This window comes from Sorex fumeus, unplaced genomic scaffold, assembly GCF_029834395.1.
Source record: "Sorex fumeus unplaced genomic scaffold, SorFum_2.1 ptg000123l, whole genome shotgun sequence".
Classification (NCBI taxonomy): Eukaryota; Metazoa; Chordata; class Mammalia; order Eulipotyphla; family Soricidae; genus Sorex; species Sorex fumeus.
The window spans coordinates 6,014,430-6,033,320 of record NW_026606180.1 but is presented as its reverse complement, the minus strand read 5'-3'; the positions used below and the strand labels follow the sequence as shown (position 1 = coordinate 6,033,320).

The 18,891-nt window shown below is 61.5% G+C and overlaps 1 protein-coding gene across 2 annotated transcripts; it reads right to left on the bottom strand.

Moving 5' to 3' along the window:
• Nucleotide 1: 1 nt before the first annotated feature.
• Nucleotides 2–13,864, bottom strand: MTCH1 (mitochondrial carrier 1). Of its 2 annotated transcripts, none has more exons than XM_056137370.1 (12): nt 13,580–13,864; nt 10,034–10,118; nt 7,169–7,275; nt 6,794–6,871; nt 6,533–6,590; nt 6,398–6,449; nt 5,579–5,638; nt 2,966–3,110; nt 1,515–1,562; nt 1,290–1,357; nt 1,063–1,138; nt 2–248 (listed from the first exon to the last, which is right to left on the bottom strand). In XM_056137370.1, the coding sequence occupies exons 1-12, from the start codon at nt 13,847–13,849 to the stop codon at nt 177–179; spliced, it is 1,119 nt and encodes a 372-aa protein (XP_055993345.1). In that variant the 5' UTR covers nt 13,850–13,864; the 3' UTR covers nt 2–176. The 2 variants fall into 2 exon arrangements, with proteins under 2 accessions (XP_055993345.1, XP_055993346.1); XM_056137371.1 differs by having other exon boundaries at nt 3–248; nt 3,017–3,110.
• Between the last annotated feature and the right edge of the window lie 5,027 nt (nt 13,865–18,891).

Below are 18,891 nucleotides of genomic sequence, written 5' to 3'. Positions count from 1 at the left end.
ACCCACTTGGGCTGACCCCCGCCCAACCCCATCTGGACAGACACATGGAAACAGGGGAACCAAAGCCCGGCCGGGCTGGAGCACATCTGGGTGCGGCGGAGTCGGTGTCTTCTGCAGGTGCCTGACTGGGCCTCCCCCACGAGGGGCAGGCTGACGGCAGGTGTCATGGTGACTGGTCACTCCAGGGCAAAGCAGGAGCCCGAGGACACCCGGCGGAACAGCAGGCTGGAGCCACGGAACAGCTGGCCCTGGGTTGGAAGCGCAGTGGGGGCGGGGAGAGGCAGGTCAGGCCTCGCGCTCAGCCGGACCCAGAGGGAGGCCCGGGCAGGGTCAGCGCCAGGCCAAAGGGGCACTGCCTCTGGTTTCAGAGTCCCACAGTTGGAGACTCCTCCAAGGCCCACATGTGTGGAACCGGCAGAACATCTGGAAAAAATGCTATCACCCTCAGGTTCACTGGGAGGCCGGCAGGAAGTCCCCGCAGGCCACCGGCAAAAGCGAGGCAAAGGAGCCCTCAGTCCTGGCCAACACACACTGGACGTCCCAAAGGCGTCCTCAAGGCTCCGAAGCTGCAGAGGCGGAGGCGGCAGTGGCCGGGAACCCCAGAGCCCAGAGCTGGCCAAAGCCCTCAGCAACTCCCGGGGGACACAGGGAGCCTCCGCCGTCAGTCTAGAAGCTCAAGGGTCAGTGTTCTCAGAGGCACTACAGTGCTCAAAGGAAGGACCCAGTCAGACGTGTGTACGTGTGCACTTGTTTGGGGGACCACAGCTGCTGCACTCAGATGAGGTGCCAGGGATGGAACGGAGGTGGGTGGGATGCAAGGGGAGCCCCCTCATCCCCGCATTAGCTCTCCAGTCCCCGTGAAGGCGGAATTCTTCTGTAACTCCAGACCGGACTATCTCAAATCCCGTCCAAACCCAGTGGAATTCTACGCTAACTGGGTTCCACGGCGACCCACATTCTCTTTCTCCGCCTCCTCGCGTCTGATTCTGACGGTCTCTCTCTCTCTCTCTCTCTCTCTCGCCGTCCCGGGCACCCGGAGCCACCCCGGCCCAGCTCACTCACCTGCAAGCTCAGGTACTTCCAGCAGTGGATCCAGGACTTGAACACCGGGGAGTACGGGGGGAGCCCGGCCTGCAGCCTGCGGGAAGGAGCGATCAGGCCCCAGGCAGGGGGGCAGACCCGCGCGGCGGGGCCACTGTGCGGAATGGCCTGGCACTGCCACCGCCTCCCCACCCTCACCTTCCACCCACCCAGGCCAGGCGCAAGGGCCCCCCCGCTGGCGCACATACCCGCAGTTGTTCACGGCCATGAGGTCGCCGACCAGCAGGAAGGGGTAGGTGAGCATGCTCACGGCGATCTGAAAGCGAGGGGCGACCAGCAGTCACCAACCTCCCTGCCACAGCCCCTCGGGAGGCTGCGCAGCGCCAGCTACCGCCCCCCCACCGCCCCGCGGCTCTGCACCCCAGCCCCGCGGCCCGCCCACCCCACGTCCGGGCCAGGCCAGCTCGACTCACCCCCATCACGAATTTGGTGTAGCTCCGGATGGCCAGGGCCTGGCTGAACTGGAGGGGCAGAGGGGAAGGCGGGTTGCACGCGCATCTCAGGACGCAGACGCCTGCTCACGGGCCCAGCTCAGGCCCCTCGCCCGGGCCCCTCCTCTGCCCTGCACACGGGCTCCCCAACTCTCTGCCCAGCAACCCGCAAGCTGCCGCCAACGCTGACCCCTTCCAGGGCCGGCCAGGGGCAGTGCAGGACGCAGGGCCCTGGCGAGCAGGGTCTGGCCGCCAGCCATGTCCGGCTTGGCAGAGGTGGGCGCCCGGGGCAGGGTGTGGGCCTAGATGCCTCCTGCCTGCCAGCGCCGTCCTCGGGCAGCAGGGAAACGGCACTGGCGGCCCCCTCAGCCCACCTCGGCTCTCGCCCCCTTCAGAGCCCCGACTCCTCAACTGTCCTTAGCCCAGGAAACAGCCCTTCGGCGGGACAGTGACTCGGGGCTCTGAGCTGTGCCGCTGTGCCACCTCTGGCTAACACGGCTGGGAACAGGGGCCAGGAAGGTGCTGGCCACAGGCACTCCCCCTGCCCCCACCCCCACCCGAGCTCTGCGGCAGCCCTTCCCCTGCTGTGGGCCACGGCGCCCACCACCATCACTGCAGGTGGGAGCTGGTCTCTGGGGAGCCACGAGACGTGCGGACCCCCTGCAAAGCCAAGGGGTCACTGCTGTGAGCAGACCCCCCACCCCCGCCCCCCACACAAGCCCACCATGCAGGGCCCAGACACAGGCACACGGACGATGATACGCTTCTGCCCCCTCCCCACGCCCCTCCAAGGTGGGCGACCTTCACCATCAGAGGGTCAGGCTACTAGCGACCCCCCGGCCCCCCACGGCGCCCCGAAGCTGACCGTGGAGTGGCGAGTGCCCAGACACAGGTCCTCAATGAGCACCTCTCGGAGGCCCGAGGCCTCGCCAGGCCTGAAGCAGAGCCAAGGCTTGCACAAGCGAGGCTGGGTGGGTGGCAGCTGATGAAACGGAAGGGTGCGCCTGCCCACCCCACTTCCCGGCACACCTGAAGAGCCTCGAGAGGCGACAGGGCCTCCTTCCAGCGAGCCTGCCAGCCTGCAGTGCAGGGCCCAGTTCTGGGCTCCCTCCCTGGCCAATGGGGGCACGGCGCTGCCCCGGCGAACACTCATGCATGCCGGGGAGAGCGTGAAACATTAACGCAGTGACGGTTTATCATTAACTCGGCGCCTCGGGATTCCCGGTCCCTACGCGGGGCTCTGGGCCCCGCTGGCTTCCTCGGCCGCCCCTCCAGGTCCAGCTGCCGTCTGGAACCCTGGTCCAGAAGCAAAGCTGACCGGGGGCCGGGCCCTCTGCTCGGCCCTCCGCCCAGCAGCCCCCGCCATGCCCGGGCCAGAGTCCCGAGCGGCAGCGGCATATGGCAAAGACGGGAAAGTGCGTGTTCCAACCAACCTGGGAACCTGGATTCTGGTCGTTCCCCAGCCCCCCTGGGGTGTCACTCACGCTGTCGTCCACCAGGTAGGCATTGATGAAATGGGCGAGCAGGTTACAGCCCCACAAGAAGACCACATCTCCCAGGAGGTGCGGGATTAGGCCTCTGAAAAACACAGCGAGTGCGAGGTGAGCCCGAGGCAGGCAGGCAGGCAGGCTGGTGCCAGGCTCACGGTCCCCAGGAGGAAGGCCGCGGGGCCACAGGGCCTCACGAGGGGAGCGGGGAGCCACGCCCGGGGCGGCCCCAGGGAGCTCAGTCTTAGCCAGGACCTGCAACGCTCAGAGCTGGGACCCAGACACGAGACCAAGGGCTGGGACGGCAGTTCACAGGGCGAGCGCACAAGCTTTCCCGTGGGAGTCTGGGCTCCCTTCCCTATACCCCTGGTTCCTCAGCTCCACTGGGGGCGACGCCCCCGCCCCCCAAGCGCCAGGCTGAGAGGAGCCCCCCTGTGCAGCACCCAACACACACAGACATGTGTCTGGGTTTTCGGATGCAGATCAGAAGTGTGTGCACGCGCCTGTCTCCGGCCTCCCCCACGCAGGTCTCACGGATGCCTGACCAGGCATCTGGCTGACCCCAGGAGAGGGGCACTGACTGCTCTGCGCAAGCTTCGGCGAGAAGGGGCTCAGACGGCCGTAAACAGCTCTACACACCAATGGAGGTCAAGTCCTGAGGCAAATAGTGGACCTTGTGTGTCATTTGTGCTTTCTCTCCAGTATCTGTTTGACGTGGAGCGTGAGAGACGATACGGAGGGCAGGCTCCGGTTCAATCGAGGTGCCACGTACGGACCCCTTAGCACCACCAGGAATACAACCCGAAGCACAGGGTCAGAGAACATCCCCGAGCACCAAGGGGGTGGCCCCAAATCCCTAAACATGAATTAATGAGGGACTTGAGACGGGCTCCAGAGGGAAGGCTGTCTTGGGAGAGGAAGCAGAATCAGGATTTTTGGATAAGCACATACACATGTAACTGTGACACACTGGGACAGTTCAAAGGGCTACTGAGGTAAGGGATATGCAGATGCAGACCTGCCTGGGCCGCCCTGTTCCCACGGGCTTCACACCCCGCCGTTCGCAGTGCCGACACCTTCCGTCCGTCCCAAACACACGAACCACCAAACCCCGAAGGGCAGACACACACCATGCTGCGGGACCCTCTCCACACACAACAGCGCAGGGGACTGTGCCGGCAGGGCTGACAGAGCAGGCGTCTGACGCCCAGTCACTGGCCAGCATCTGTTCCGGTCACTTTGTGCGTGTGAGAAACCGAGACCTTCCTCGCCCGCACTGATGGGGGCGGGGGGAACGACTCTTTGCTGTGAGGCTGACCTCTGTCTCCACTGCAGGGCACAGAGCTGCACCCCTGGCCTCGACCCACGGGACACTGCTCATTGAGGTAAACAAAACCTATCCCCAGACGGTGCCACAGGCCCTGGGGAGCAAAACCGACTTGTGGTGAAAAATCTCACACACACACCCAGGCGCGCACGAACACACACACACTTGGCCCTCGGAAGCAAAATCAACTCCTGGTAAGAATCACACTCACACCCACACCTAGAGCACACGCAGAACCACAACACACACTCACACAGACACACTCATACCCCCACACCTGGAGCATAGACAGAAACATTCAAACACCCACACCTGGAGCACAGACAAGACAAGACACACACACACACACACACACACTCACACCTGGAGCGCACACACACAGACTCACACACCCACACCTGGAGCACGAATAGCAAACCAGGCCCGAGCCAGCACAGGGCTTAGGTGCCTGTCCCGCGTGGCCAACTCTCGTCGGTTCCCAGCACATGCCCAAGCACAGTCAGGAACAACACCCAAGTTCTTCTATCTCAGCTGGGAGTAGCCCCTGAGCACTGCTGAGAGTGGCACAAAGACCAAAAACAAACCAAAAATACCCCACCAGGTCAACAATAAATCCACACAGAAAAAATCCCGAACTCCTATAGAGCAGAACAGAACGTGGGCTATCATCAAGTCCTTAAAGATGCAAAACCAGACCTCATTTGGCAAGCCGACTTCTGGTTCTGTGTGCTTGCTCCTGTGGCAGTCTCTGGAAGGGGTTTCTTTACAAAGGACACTCCGAGGAAACAGGGGCTTTGGCTGTGGGCCCCGAGGGCCAGGTTTTTTCACGTTTCAAGAAAACTAGGGGTCACAGAGATAGCAGCGTGCACGGCACTTGCTTTGCCTGTGGCTGACCTGGATTTGATCCCTGGCACCCGATATGGTCACCCTGCTATATGATATGAACCCTGCCAGGAATGACCCCTGAGCGCAGAGCCAGGAGTAAGCTCCTGTTCTGGGGTGTGGCTCAAACCCAAAGAGAGAACAAAAGGAAGGGAGGGAAGAAGGGAGAGAGGAAGGAAGGAAGCCACCAGCGGGCTGGACAAGAGCACACTTCCGGGCCGCGATGTGCCCAGGCTCGCTGGCATGCAGAGCCGGAGGGAGGCCCTGGCTGCCGGCTGCAGCGAGAGGTAGTGGCCGTGCCTGCTGGTGGACGATGCCCGTGGCCAGTGATGGGGGATGCACTCACGTACACAAAGAATCCCAGCAGCCCCTCCTCTTTGAAAATCTTCCCAATGGAGCTCAGCACGCCACTGTGAAGAGGAAAAACATGGACGTGACGTCACTTGCGGGTAGCACCTGGGGGGGGGGGGGCAGAGCCCCCCTCAGGCTGGGGAGGAGAGCGTCTTAGCAAACCAAAGGGGGTGAGAGACTGGTGTGTGTGTGTGTGTGGGGGGGGGGGGGGTGCGTGCGTGCACAATCTGTGCCCCCGGGGGACAACAGCTGCTAAAGGGGAGCAGTCTCCACTGCCACTTCCCGAGAGAGCTGGTACAGAGCACGGAGCCTTGAGGCCCGCAGCTGGCCGGCCGCAGGCTCGCCGAGTGTCAGTGGACTCTCACCCACGGAGCCTGGGACAAGGTGGCGGGCCTCGCAGGGAGCTGGGGACAGTGCTCTGGTGGCCCACCCTGCAGATCTGTCCTGCACGAAGCGTCCCAGGGCAGGGTTGGGAGAACCTGCGTCAGCTTCGTAGCCCCGGCTCCGCACCAGCTCGGGGGAATGGACTCCCCGTAGAGGATGAGGTGGGCTGGAAGCTGGGCCCAGGAGGAGACCCCTGCCCGGTCTCAGGTGTGGCTTCAGCCCCAGTGCCTGAACTCCTCTGCCCAGGTCGCTCCCACCCGCCCTGCCCACACAGCAACCCCCCCCCCCCCCGCCCCGGGGTGTGGAAGAGAGACAGGTCCCTGGCCTATCTAAGGAACACAGCACAGCGCGTTCCCCTGAACGGGCAGGGGGGGGGCCCCAGGTCCGGTGTGGCAGACTGAACGGCGGCGAGGCTGGTCCGGAGAGTGACCCACCTGTACTTGGCTTCCCGTCCCACGAACTGGACCATGCAGCGCATGGAGATGACTGAGGGGAGAGAACGACAATCAGGGGACGCGCGGGCCAGGCCCGGCCCCCACCCTGACCCCAGCCCCCGAGGTGGAGCTCACCGTGCAGGGGGTGTGCCAACATGCGGGACACGCACTGCATCATCATCTCATAGGAGGTCTGCAAGAGAGCGCAGGGCACGGGGAGGGGGCGGGTCAGCCCACCGGGACGGGCCTCGGGCCCACCCCAAGTCTCTCCCCGAAAGCCGCTGGGTTCCAGGAGAGCCAGTGATGGGAAGAGCTTGTGCAGGGCTCCTTCCACATGCCCACCCGAGGCGGACCCCCACCCTCGACGGCCACAGTGACCCCAGTCCCGACGCTCACCTCCTTCACCACCTTCTTCAGCGAGGTCTTCATGTCGTCCTTGTTGGAAACCTGCTCCATCTCGTCCGGAGGGAACACCTGAGACACGCAGAGCAGAGCACCACGTTGGCCGCAGGAGGGGCGGAGGCGTGCAGGGGGCATCGCGGAATCTCAGGCAGAGGCTCTCGACTTTGCCCACGACACACCTTTTTTTTTTTTTTTTGGGTTTTTGGGTCACACCCGGCGACGCTCAGGGGTTCCTCCTGGCTCTGCACTCAGGAATTACCCCGGAGGTACTCAGGGGACCATATGGGATGCTGGGAATCGAACCCGGGTCGGCCGCGGGCAAGGCAAACGCCCTCCCCGCTGTGCTATCGCTCCAGCCCCATGACTCACCTTCTTCATGCTGCCCCGGGTGACCGTGGAAAGGGCGTTGGACATCAGCCGGGGGCTCAGGCCCCGGAACAGCCCGATCTTCCCATCCACTTGCACGATGTACTTGGCTGCAAGAGAGCAGAGGGGGCAGGGGGTCAGCCCAGCCCTGAGAGGACAGTGACTCCGGGGGTGGGGGGGGGCGCGCGCGGCGAGGGAACTGGGACATTGTGGAGAAAAGGGGCACTGGCGAGGGGACGGGTACTCAAACACTGGACCCCTGGGACTCAATCATTAATCGTCCTGTGACTGTAATTCACGGTGATTCAATAAACAGTTTTAACAAAAGCTGACAGCTCACAGTGCCCCCGGCATCAATCAAGACCCCCCAGAGCAACCAGACCCTTTCCCAGATCCTGTCTCTAGGCCCTGCAGGGTTTGGCACTGTAGCACTGTCCTCCCTTGTTCATCGATTTGCTCGAGCGGGCCCAGTAACGTCTCCATTGGAGACGTTGTTGTTACTGTGTCTGGCATATCGAATACGTCACGGGGAGCTTGCCAGGCTCTGCCGTGCGGGCGAGATACTCTCGGTAGCTTGCCGGGCTCTCCGAGAGGGGCGGAGGAATCGAACCTGGCTCCACCGGGTTGGCCTCGCGCAGGCAAGTGCCCTACCACAAACCTTCAAAATAGATGTTTGTCCCACAAGTTTAGGAATTTTTTCTTTTTGAGTTTTGAACAATCTATCTGGCAAACTTAGCTACAGTTTTTCAACTCAGTACTTTTAAGTGCAACAATCCTGAAACCAGCTGTTTGCCTAAAAACAAATTTCTAAGAGAAAAGGGAGAAAATACAAAGAGAAATGGACAAAAGGCACCACTGAAGCTCCCAAGCTGAGGGAGAAGGTAGGACTCCTGCCTGAATGCTCAGGGGGCCGGGGATAAACCCACAAACCAGACAAAAAAGAGTCCCGGGTACAGTTGGTACAGACCCCGTGTCCCCCGCCCCCCCATCGTCACGCTGACCCAATAGCAGGAAGGGCCCTGCCACCCTTACTCAAACAGAGGCACCAGGAGCCATCGACAGAATGAATGGGGTGTTCGCTCATCAGGAATCCTGAAAGGGTATTTTTCCTGTTTCCCACATCTACGTTTTTAAAAACGCTTGTTTTGGGGGGCCAAAGAGATAGTACAGTGGGATATTTGCCTTGCCTATGGTTGACCCGAGTAAGTCCCTGAGCCCTCCAGGAGTGACCCAGGTGCAGAGCCAGGAGTCAGCCCTATGCGCTGGCAGGCTCCAGCCTCCAGTGGCTCACTCCCCCCTCCCCTCCATTTTTTGTTTTGGGGCCACATGCTGGGAGATGGTACGGTGGTGCCGGAGATCAGATCAGTGCCGGACATCAGATCGGCCCCAAGTTGGCCAATACAAACGCCTCCTGCTGCACTTTCCAGTCCTACCTTTACTGACCATCCACTTTTTAAACCATGTTCCAAGACGTGACACTTTTCAATGTCATGGTTCTCTGGGGGAGGGGGCAGTAAGCTGGCTCTGTGCTCAGGGGAGCAGACCAGCCCCATGAAACAGTTTCCGCCGCCCGCGTCCCAACAGTCCCTGGCCGTGCTCCCCTTTCCGACCCACCCCTGCTCTCCAGCACTGACGGGCAGAAACCAGCAAACACAGCTCGCTGGCCCAGGTGTCCACAGGCCCGTGGGTTCAGTACTACCCCGCTTCTGCTGGGCCTCACACCTGCATATCTGGCTCCCGGGGGGGGGGGGGCAGGGGGCTAAAGAAGGGCCCACTTCAGGATGAACAGGCAGGAGAGTTGGGGGGCGGGGCGGGGCAGGGGAGCGGCCATCAGTGGGGGAGAGAGCCTGTCGGCGGCAGCCTGCTAGTAACCGAGAGCGAGGCCGGACCTCTAGCTGAGGTGTGGCCGGGGTGAGGAGTAAGGACCCCCTTGAGGACCCCCTTCCAGCCCTGCTCACGGAGGGCAGAGAAGCAGGAAGACCCCTCCCCCCACCCCAGGGTCCTACAGCTGCCCAGGGCTCTCTGCGAGCGCCCGAGAGGAGTGGGCGCCGTCGGACAGGGCCCAGGCAGCTGGCCACCGGGCGCAGACCGGAGCAAGTTCACAGTCTGCACGCCCAGCTCGACGGCCTCACCGTGGAAGCGGCTGTAACTGCGGGGCTGGGCCTCACTCTACAGCAGGGAGAGGCAGATGAGGGCCCGACCCCTCCCAGCCCCTCGGGAGAGGATGCATGTGACATGAACTGGACTCCGGGTTCTGGCCTCAGGGAGTCCCCCAGCTGCCTCCCCCGCTCCCCGCAAGCCCGGCGCTAACTCTGCACTGGGTGCCCGGGATGCCCGGGTATTGAGGACCACCCCCCCACCCCGTCCCCAGCAACCTCGGGAAAGAAAACAAACAGCACATGCGTGGACCGGCACCCTTGGCTGGGCAGCAGGCCCCCGGACTCTGCTCCCAGGGTGCCGACGGGGAAAGGGCAGCCGAGATAGCGGGAGACTCACCCAGCGCGGGGCAGTGAGCAGAGGGAGCAGGAGGGGACAAGGGCCAAGAGGGTCCCGTGGGTTGGGGGAGAGAGTTCAGGTGGTGGAGCATCTGTAGGGCAGGCACGAGCCCCAGGTTCGATCCCCTGACCCCATATTCCCCACGGTGCTCTCGCTGGGCCCCTCCAAAATGCTGGAGACCAAAGACAGTCCCCGTTAAGGGCCACCTGGTGACAAATGGGGACAGGGAAGGTGGACTTGGGAAGAGGCGGTCAGGGGCCAGGCGAGGCCCAGGTGGTTTGCTGGCACAGCCGCCTCGGGGCTTCGCGCTGGCGTGTCGGTCAGTGTGGGGCACCCACTGGGTGCCACCCGCCAGGGGGCGCGGGCACTCACCGTAGGTGAAGAAGCTGGGCAGGTATAGGACCTTCCTCCCCAGCACGTTGGTCCCGATGGTGGGGGGCATCGGCTCATGGCCCACCTTGGAAGCCAAGCAGAGGTAGGTGAGACGTGCCCATCCTCCCCCCCACCTCAACCCGACTGATCCCAGCACTGCCCCCCGCCCCCCGCAACCCTCCCCATGGCACCAGCAGGGACTCCCCAAGTGCCCAGCACCTAGAGCCCGCAGCACTCTTGCTGGTCGGGAACCTGCAGCCCCCATGTGGGAGGGCCCCCCCCCCACCGCTCTGAGTAGCCCCTGTGGATTCTCCACCAATCTGCCCCTCTAGGCAATCCGTCCACCAGATCCCGAAGGCTGGGCCCCGAGTGGAGCAGCCCCAAGTGGGGTGGGGGCAGGGGCCCCTCTTTGGCAGGGCGGACAGCAGCCTGTCGCTCAGATGGTGACCAGCAACCCCAGAAGCTGGCCGAGGTGTGCTTCTAGCATTTTCTGGGCTAATTCCTCCACCCCCACCCCCGCCTTCGTCAAGTGTTTCCCAAGATTCAGGCTGTCCCTTATGGACACAATTCTGAGCTAGGAGACTGATTACGAGACTCTGTAATCATAAGACAAACCCCCACCCAATCATGGGAATCTTCTGGGAAGAAAAAGAAAAAATTAATCTAGCCCAGGGGAGTTGAAGGCAAGAGATGTGACTGCTGATCCAGGCGGCCAGCCCTTCCTTTCCAGACCTTTCCCCTGCTGGGTGAAACGCTCCAGGGTTTATGGGGCCGGAGTGACAGGACGTGGGCAGGGCACTTAGCATGCACGTGTCTGGCCTGGGCTACAACTCCAGTACCCGGTACATCCCGAGTGCCACTAGGGGAGAACCCTGAGCTCAGGGCCAGGGGGAGCCCTGACAAGGGCTGGGTGTGGCCCCCAAACACACCTCCCCACCCCCCAAAGCTCCAGGGTGCCCAGCGAATTTTCTTTGGGTTCCGTGGCTTTGGCTGAGCGGCAGTCGGAAGCCCGGCTCCCCGGCTCCCCTCCCCAGTCTGTTCCAACGACCTGGGAGTGGATGGGTTCCGGCGTCCCCCTGAAATCTGTAGGGTCCCTTCACCCTATCTCCCCCAAACACGGCATCTCCTCTCTGGCCTCCCTCCGGGCCGCCCACGTGTGCGTGCGTCACACCCCCCCTCCACTCCCGGCCCAGCAGCTCGATCCCACTCAGGGCCTCTGAAGCGGCAGACCCAATTTCATCACCCGCAAGTCGCCCATTCCGGAACCTGAACTCCCACACGCCCTGGCGGCCACATCCCGCTCGGGGGCCCACTGCCTCCCTCACCGCCCAGTTTCACCCACCAGGTCCACCCGAGATGCACGGAGAGTGGCAATTTGGGTCACGCCATCTGGGCTTGACTACAGGCCTGAGCTTGCCTGCCTGTGGCCAGCCTGGCCTCAATTGCTTGCACCCCAAATCCTCCCCAGAGGGGCTGGAGCGATAGCACAGTGGGTAGGGCGTTTGCCTTGCACCTGGCTGACCCGGGTTTGATTCCCAGCATCCCATATGGTCCCTTGAGCACCGCCAAGAGTAGCTGCAAAGTGCAGAGCCAGGAGTGACCTCTGAGCATCGCTGGGTGGGACCCAAAAAGCAAACAAAATAAACATAAAAAAAATAAAAATAAATGCACTGCTGCAGGGGCCGGAGTGCTAGCACAGTGGGTAGGCCGTTTGCCTTCCACACAGCCGACCCGGGTTCGATTCCCAGCATCCCATAGGGTCCCCTGAGCACCGCCAGGATTAACTCCAGAGTGCAGAGCCAGGAGTAACCCCTGTGCATCGCCAGGTGTGATCTAAAAAGAAAAAAAACCACACACATACACAAATCCTTCCCAGAGCCCACCAGGAGTGACCCCTGGGTGCAGAGCTTGGAATAATTCGTAAGCACCGCTGGATGTGGCACCCCCAAAACAAGCCCCCCCCAAAAAGAATAGCTCAGCTGGGCTCACCTGCCCAGACCCCTCTGTTCCAGTTCCTCCCTAGGCTCTCCCTGAGGCCCAATTCTCTTCCCACTTTCTTCCCCCCAGCAGCCCCCTACCCCAGTTACCTGAGCGCCCGGCCCTGGCCCTCTGCACAGAAGCGGCCAGAGCACGCGGCACCCCACTGGGGCCTCGTCCCTTCTCCCACCCGAGTCCCACCCCTCAACTTCCCATCCGAGCTCCCGAGGCTGCAGGCTGCGGCCACTTCCGTGCTCGCACCCGTTTTTATTGACTCTGGAGCCGCCGGTCTGGCCCCCCCCAGGTCTGTGCGTGCTAGGGGAGCGGCCTCTGGGGGTCCCAGGGCCCAGCTCCTGCTGCGACCCTCTGGGACCGCCCGTGCCGGCCTGTCGTCACACACCTACAGCCACCCCGATGCGCCCCCGCTTCTTCCCAGCCGCTTTCGCGACCCCTCGCTGGAAAACTCGAGGCCGAGTGGACGCCCGCCCCTGCGGGATTGGCCCAGCGCGGCCCGACGCTCGCTCCCGGCCCGGTCCCGGTCCCGGCCCAGCAGGCCCCGGCGCCAAGGCTTCCCCTGGTGCGGCAAATGCGTCATCCCGGCCCGGCCCGGCCGCTCCCCTCCCTCCCTCCCCTCCCCTCCCCTCCCCTGCCGACGCGTCACGGCGCCCCTCCTCCCGCGGCCTGGCCCGCCCGCGTCGCCCTCCAGCCCACCTCGCCCCCGGACCCCGACCCCCGACCCGGGCCCCTCGCCCTCTGCCCCCTCCCCTCCCCTCCCCGAGTCCCGGCCCTCCTCCCGGGTCCCCACGCCCCTCCGAACCCCTCCGAACCCCAGCCCCCGACTCGCACCGTCCCCACGCCTCCCTGCACTCCAAACCGCCCCCTCCGAGTCCCCCTGCACCCCGACCCCCACCGCCTCCCCAAGCCCCGGCCCCTGAACCCCGCCCCCTCCCCTACACCCCAAACCCCCTCCCCTGCCCTCCAGGCCCCGTGCCCTCCCCCTTCCCCCTGCACCCCAAGCCGAGGCCCTCCCCCTGCACCCAGCCCCCCTCCCCTGCCCTCCAGACCCCGTGCCCTCCCCCCAGACCCCCGTCCCCTCCCCCTGCACCCCAGCCCCCCTCCCCTCCCTCCACCCCCCCTCCCCTCCCTCCAGACCCCCGTCCCCTCCCCCTTCCCCCTGCACCCCAAGCCGAGGCCCTCCCCCTGCACCCCTCCCCCCTCCAGACCCCGTCCCCTCCCCCTCGCCCTGCACCCCAGCCCCCCTCCCCTACCTCCAGACCCCGTCCCCTCCCCGTCCCCCTGCACCCCTGCCCCCCTCCCCTCCCTCCAGACCCCGTCCCCTCCCCGTCCCCCTGCACCCCAGCCCCTCTCCCCTGCCCTCTAAACCCCCTCCCCTCCCTCCAGACCCCGTGCACTCCCCCTTCCCCGTCCCCCTGCACCCCAGCCCCCCTCCCCTGCCCTCCAGACCCCCTCCCCTCCCTCCAGACCCCCGTCCCCTCCCCCTTCCCCCTCCCCCTGCACCCCAACCCCCTCCCCCTGCCCCCCCCAACCCCGTCCCCCCGCCCCCCGCACCTGGATGAGCAGCTTCACGTAGAGCAGCGGGTGGCTGAGCGCCGTCACGCCCGCGCCCAGCGCCACGAACAGGGCCTCGGTGGTCGGGGCGCTGTCCCCCCCCGCGCCCGGGCCCGCGCCCGCCGCCTCCATCCTGCGGCCCGACGGCGGCGCCAGGGGGCGGCGGGGGCGCGGGGGCGCGCGCGGCGCGGGCGGCGGGTCTCGCGCGCGGGCCTCGACCCCCGCCGCCGCGCCGCCGCGAGCTCCGGCTCCTGCTCCGGCTCCCGCCATCCCCGCGGCGTCGCCGCCCGCCGCGCGCCGCTTCCGGGTCCCGCCGCGCCCGCCGCGCGCGCGCCCGCGAGCCCCGCGCCCGCCCCGCCACGTGACGCGCGCCCCGCCCCGCCCGCCCGCGAGCCCCGCCCCCTCCCCTCCCGGGCGCGCCCCGCCCCCTCCCCTCCCGGGCGCGCCCCGCCCCGCCCCGTCACGTGACGCGCGCCGCTGCCCGGCGCCGCTGGGACCGCTGGTCTGGCCGCGCGCGGGCCCGGCTCGAGCCCCGCCCACCCCTCCCCCCCCCCGCGAGCGCCAGAGGGGGGCGGGGCCGGGACCCCCCGACCGAGGCCGCGCCGTGATCCCCGGCCTCCTCCTCCCTCCGCCGCCCTCCCCGGCGGGGCCCGGGGGATGGGGGGAGCGCTTGGCCTGCGAGGCCTTTCATCACTCGCCTTGTGCCAGGCGCTGACACTCAGATCTTGGGTTAAAAAAGATAGCGCCGACAACTGGGCCTCGAAGTCGCGCTTCCTACGCGGCCAGATCCTTTTTTAAATACCTGGTGCGTGCTGGTGCGTGCATTATTACCCAAACAACCCCTCCTCGAGCTGTTTGTTACGACCGAGTGCCCCGATTGTAAACCCACAACCCGGAGGAGACTCAGGCATCCTAGACACAGCAACGCAAAAGGACGCAACCTGGACACCAGTCGTTTGCCCTGGATAGCCGTCCCTCAGGCCCCGGGACCCTGCATACATGCCCCAATCTGTGAAGCGGATGGTTTGCACGCCCTCTAAGTTATCTGAAAGTATGTTAGATTACTCGGGATGCTCCAAAGAGCACCAACCTGTGTTGGGCTGGAAAGACAGTACAGTGGGGAAGGCATTCGCCTTGCACCAGGTCTGATCCCCAGTACAGCATTTGGTCCCTGAAGCCTTCCCAGGAGTGATCTCTGAGCACTGCCACTTGTGACTCAAAACCCAAACAACAAAAGCATTAATGCTATGTCAGGAGTTAGTTTTACTGAATTGTTGACAGGAACGTTTGCATAAACACAATTGGACCCAACCATGTTGTATTTCTCAGTCCGCGGTTGACTGAATGCCCGGATGCAGAGCAGAGGCGATCCCAAGGATATCCGACTCATTACTCTATTTCATTGTGAGAAAGTTCCCTAGAACGGGCTTCTGCCTTCTGACCACTTACTCCAGGTTTCCTGCTTTCCTTCCTGCCTTGCTCTCCATTCCTGTCAGGAAATAACTCTGCACTTACCACATCCAGCTCTTGCCCCCAGCCAGCAACCCCTCCTGTCCTGATCTCCAAATTCAGGTTTATTTAGCTCTCTGTCCCGGCAAAGCCTCCCAGCGCTTAGGAAAATAGGGTGTTTTTCTCCTTGAGCTTTCATCAAATCTACCTCTCTCTGCCAGGAACACTTGAAATAATTTCCTTCTTCCCCAATTCCAATTGAAAGTTCTCAAGAAGGGCATTAGAGTCAAGTTCATCACAGCCTCCTCTGAATTTCATTTCCAGCTTTTGGGGGTGGAATGGGGGGGTGGAGGTTTCCCCACTTCTCTTCTGAAACTTTCTCACACAAACTTCCTTTCCTAGGCTTTTCCTCCCCAGTTTCCTTTTCCAGCAGTTTCTTTTCCCCCTCCGAACCTGGCAGCCCAAGACTTGTCTTTCCTGACCACCTAACTTTTTGAGTATATGTGGTCCTTTTAGGCTACCAGTTCTAGGGGCCCTGGAGAGTCTGGCAGATAGGGCGCTGGCCTTGCACAAAGGCCAACCGGGATTCTAATCCCCCAGCACCCCATATGGTTCCTGGAGCTTACCAGGAGTGATTCCTGAAAGCAGAGTGCAGAACCAGGAGTAACCCCTGCACACAGTGGATTGTGACCCCAAAGCAAAAACAAGCAAACAAATCAAGCTGCCCGTTCCAACAAGGCAGTTGCACTGTATTATCTTGCATTATTTTTTTTCACAGTTTTTATATGGGTGCTGCCAACATATGCATGCAGTTGTATTTAAGAGATCGGACCTTTTCCCCAAGCAAAGAAAATGAAGTGAAAACAGGGCAGTTAAAGCTGTTAACCCCTTGGGAAGCAAACAGATGCAAATGTAGAACTTCCTTTAGAGCTGTTCCACCTCCCCAGGAGAAAAACAGAAGAGAAGGAAACTCTCACCCCTACCCACCCCCACAAGACAAATGACAAAACCATGTTCTATCCTGAAATTGAATGGGCAAAATAAAAGGAACGTGAAAGTGCTCTCTGCGCACAGACGACCTGCGTTCCATCCCAGCATCCCATCTGGTCCTTCGAGAGCCAGGAGTAACCCCTGAGCATTGCCATGTGTTTCCCCCCTGCCCCTGCCACGCACAAAAAAAGGAGAAAAATAGTCTTCTCGAAATGGAGGGGGGAAATAACAGAAAGCACTCGAAAAAAGAACATCTGCTTGAGAAGCAATCAAGCACATCCTCTGTCTTCTTTGCAGGGGTGGCACGTGCCTCCCAAGCGGTGCTCAGGGGATCCAGGGCCACTCTGGGCTAGGGCCTCAACAGCTTCTTTGTGCAAAGGCCCTATGATGTTGCTGGGGAGCACTGTGGCCACCCCGGGGCAGGGAGGGTGCTGCGGGGAGTGTGGTGCTGGGGGTTGAAGTTGGTCCCTGACCACTGAGCTATCTCCCCTGCCCAAGATGATCATCTTGAAGTGAAAAGGAAACTCACTGGAATGACTAAATGAAGGACAAACTTGAGGGTAGGGTAGAGATGCAGCAGGAATTAGGGACTTTTAATGCAGGCAATAAAAGTGGACAATGGTGTCCAGAGCCCTGGACCAGGCTCTCCTGCCGAGCATCACCTTGTGTGGACAAAAAGAAAACAGAAAACTTTGCTTAGCATGTAATGAGCAGCTCAACAACTCTTGCGCATGTGTGTGTGCACATGCGTGTGTGTTGTGTATGTGTGTGTGGTATGTGTGTATATTTGCGTATATGGGTGTATGGTGGGTGTTTGTGTGTTTGTGCGCATGTGTGTTTTTGTGTGTGTGGTGTATGTGTGCTTGCGTGTGGTGTATGTAGTGTGTGTTTGTGCTTGTGGTGTGTGTTTGTGTGCGTGTGGTTGGTGTTTGTGTGTGTGTGCGCATACCCATGCACTTAGAGCTCTAAAGAAGCTCTGAGCTGGCCTGTCACCCCTCTGTTCCACGCCACAAGGTGGCTGCCTGTGTTCCTATCAGGCTCCCTGTCATTGTGTGGCTTCCTTGAGGTGGGACTTGTCGGATTCATGGCTGGCACAGGGGCTGCTCTGTGGTCAGAAACCACTGTCCCCGTTCCGGTCCGTCCTTCACGCCCTACCGAGGTCACCAGTCGCCCCCCGCGAGCGGCTCTCCAGCACGGCCATGGCCCCAGAAGCACAAGGACTTAATGCAGAACCCAGCAGCTTGGAGCAGAAAAGTGAATGGACTATGCGTTGATCCAGCCCATCAAGTCTGCCGGAGGGGAAAGGGTGTTGCCCCATTCGCCCTCTCCTCTCTGGAAAGAAAGATGGCGGCCACATGGGAGCCTTGTGGACAGCAGGTATGAGCCGGGAGTGTGGGGGCGACTAAAACCTCATGGGAAGGGGGGCGTTTCGCTCCGCCCTTCACGCCCTACCGAGGCCACCAGTTGCCCCCCACGAGCGGCTCTCCAGCACGGCCACGACTCCAGAACACAGAAACCAATTTCTTAACTATCTGACTTTCAGTAGAAATACTTCCAGGGTCAATAGGTAAAATAGCAGAAATCCAAAACCAACATTTAATTCTTGAACCCAGCTGTAGAAAGCAAATCACTTCACAATGCTTTTTCAGCATGTCTGATTTGGGGGGGGGGGGGTAAACTCTAAATAATAGTGGCGAATCTTTTATTGAAACAATCTAATCAAAGCGGATAGAGTGTTAACTAGAATTCATCTGCCTCACAGGGACGGGGAGGGGTGGGGGGTGGGGTTTTATTGGGGTTCTTCATGGGAAAAAATAAGTATTGGTAAAGGGAAATGTGTTTGATATTTGCATGACTGAGACATAAACCTGAAAGCTTTGTAACCTTTCCCACAGTGATTCAATAAATAAATTAAAAAAAAAAAAAAAAGAAACCACTGTCCCTAGAAAAGGAGCCACAAAGCACAACACCTGACTAAGGCACAGAGTCACATACGGACAGCATCACGGGCAGTGAGGCTTTAGAAAACTACCGCCCCCAAAGTAGAACCACATAGCAGAAAACGAGAACTAGAAAATGAGACATTTGCAGACCTTGAGAATGACCAATCCCAGGAGTCCCTGGCGAACCAGTGGTACAATAAGGAGAGAGTAGAGAGTCAGTACCCTCACAGAGAGTCAGTTGACATTGCACTCACCAGGCCAGGCGGACCTGAAGGCCCCTGACCAGCATTGTGGAGAAAGCTGGGGAACTGGGCTCTGGGTCAGGACAGACGGTGCGGCTAGGTCCAGCTGACTGTTTCAGGCTGTGGCCAGGCCCAGACCCACGGGAGAGGGGTTCCTCTTGCAAGTTGCATAACCCGGCTCGCCACCCCTGGGCGGCATCAGGACTTTGAAGGGCAAGTGAAGGTTCTTTCATTTTGAATTCCTGAGGTCTAAGTTGCCTTTTGGGAGAATGAAGAGGGAAATCTGGCTTCACCGAGCCTGCCTTTCCTCCTTCCAGGTCACAGGGGTAAAGACAGGCCCCACACTGCCAGAGCTGAGAAGGGGTGTTTGCCCACCTCCCGGCTCTGCTACACGCCCTCTGCCTCTGGTCACTCTGCCTGCATGCATGCAGGCATGTAAGGAGCATTTGAGTCTCAGTTCTGGTTTAGGCTGTGCCAGCTCTGAGGTTTTATTTTTTCTTTGTGTGTGTGTGTGTGTATGTGTGATTACGTTCTAGGTCAGCTGAAGGCTGTCCATGCAGACCATAATTCACAAGAGGAAGAATCACATTCTGTGTCTTGGGGTACCTAGGCTCACTCTGGGGATAAAGCAGGACTCAGGAGACTAAGGACTGCAAAACCCAGCCAGGGTATTGCCTGGACCCTGGGC

Bases quoted from the DNA above. Each gene is read 5' to 3' on its own strand.
- MTCH1 (XM_056137370.1), bottom strand. From the start codon at position 13,849: ATGGCGGGAGCCGGAGCAGGAGCCGGAGCTCGCGGCGGCGCGGCGGCG. The intron at 6,591-6,793 runs GTGAGCGTCGGG...GCTCTCTTGCAG, and splicing joins TGAAGAAGGTGGTGAAGGAG to ACCTCCTATGAGATGATGAT. The intron at 3,111-5,578 runs GTACGTGAGTGC...TGTGTTTTTCAG, and splicing joins GGGCTGCTGGGATTCTTTGT to AGGCCTAATCCCGCACCTCC.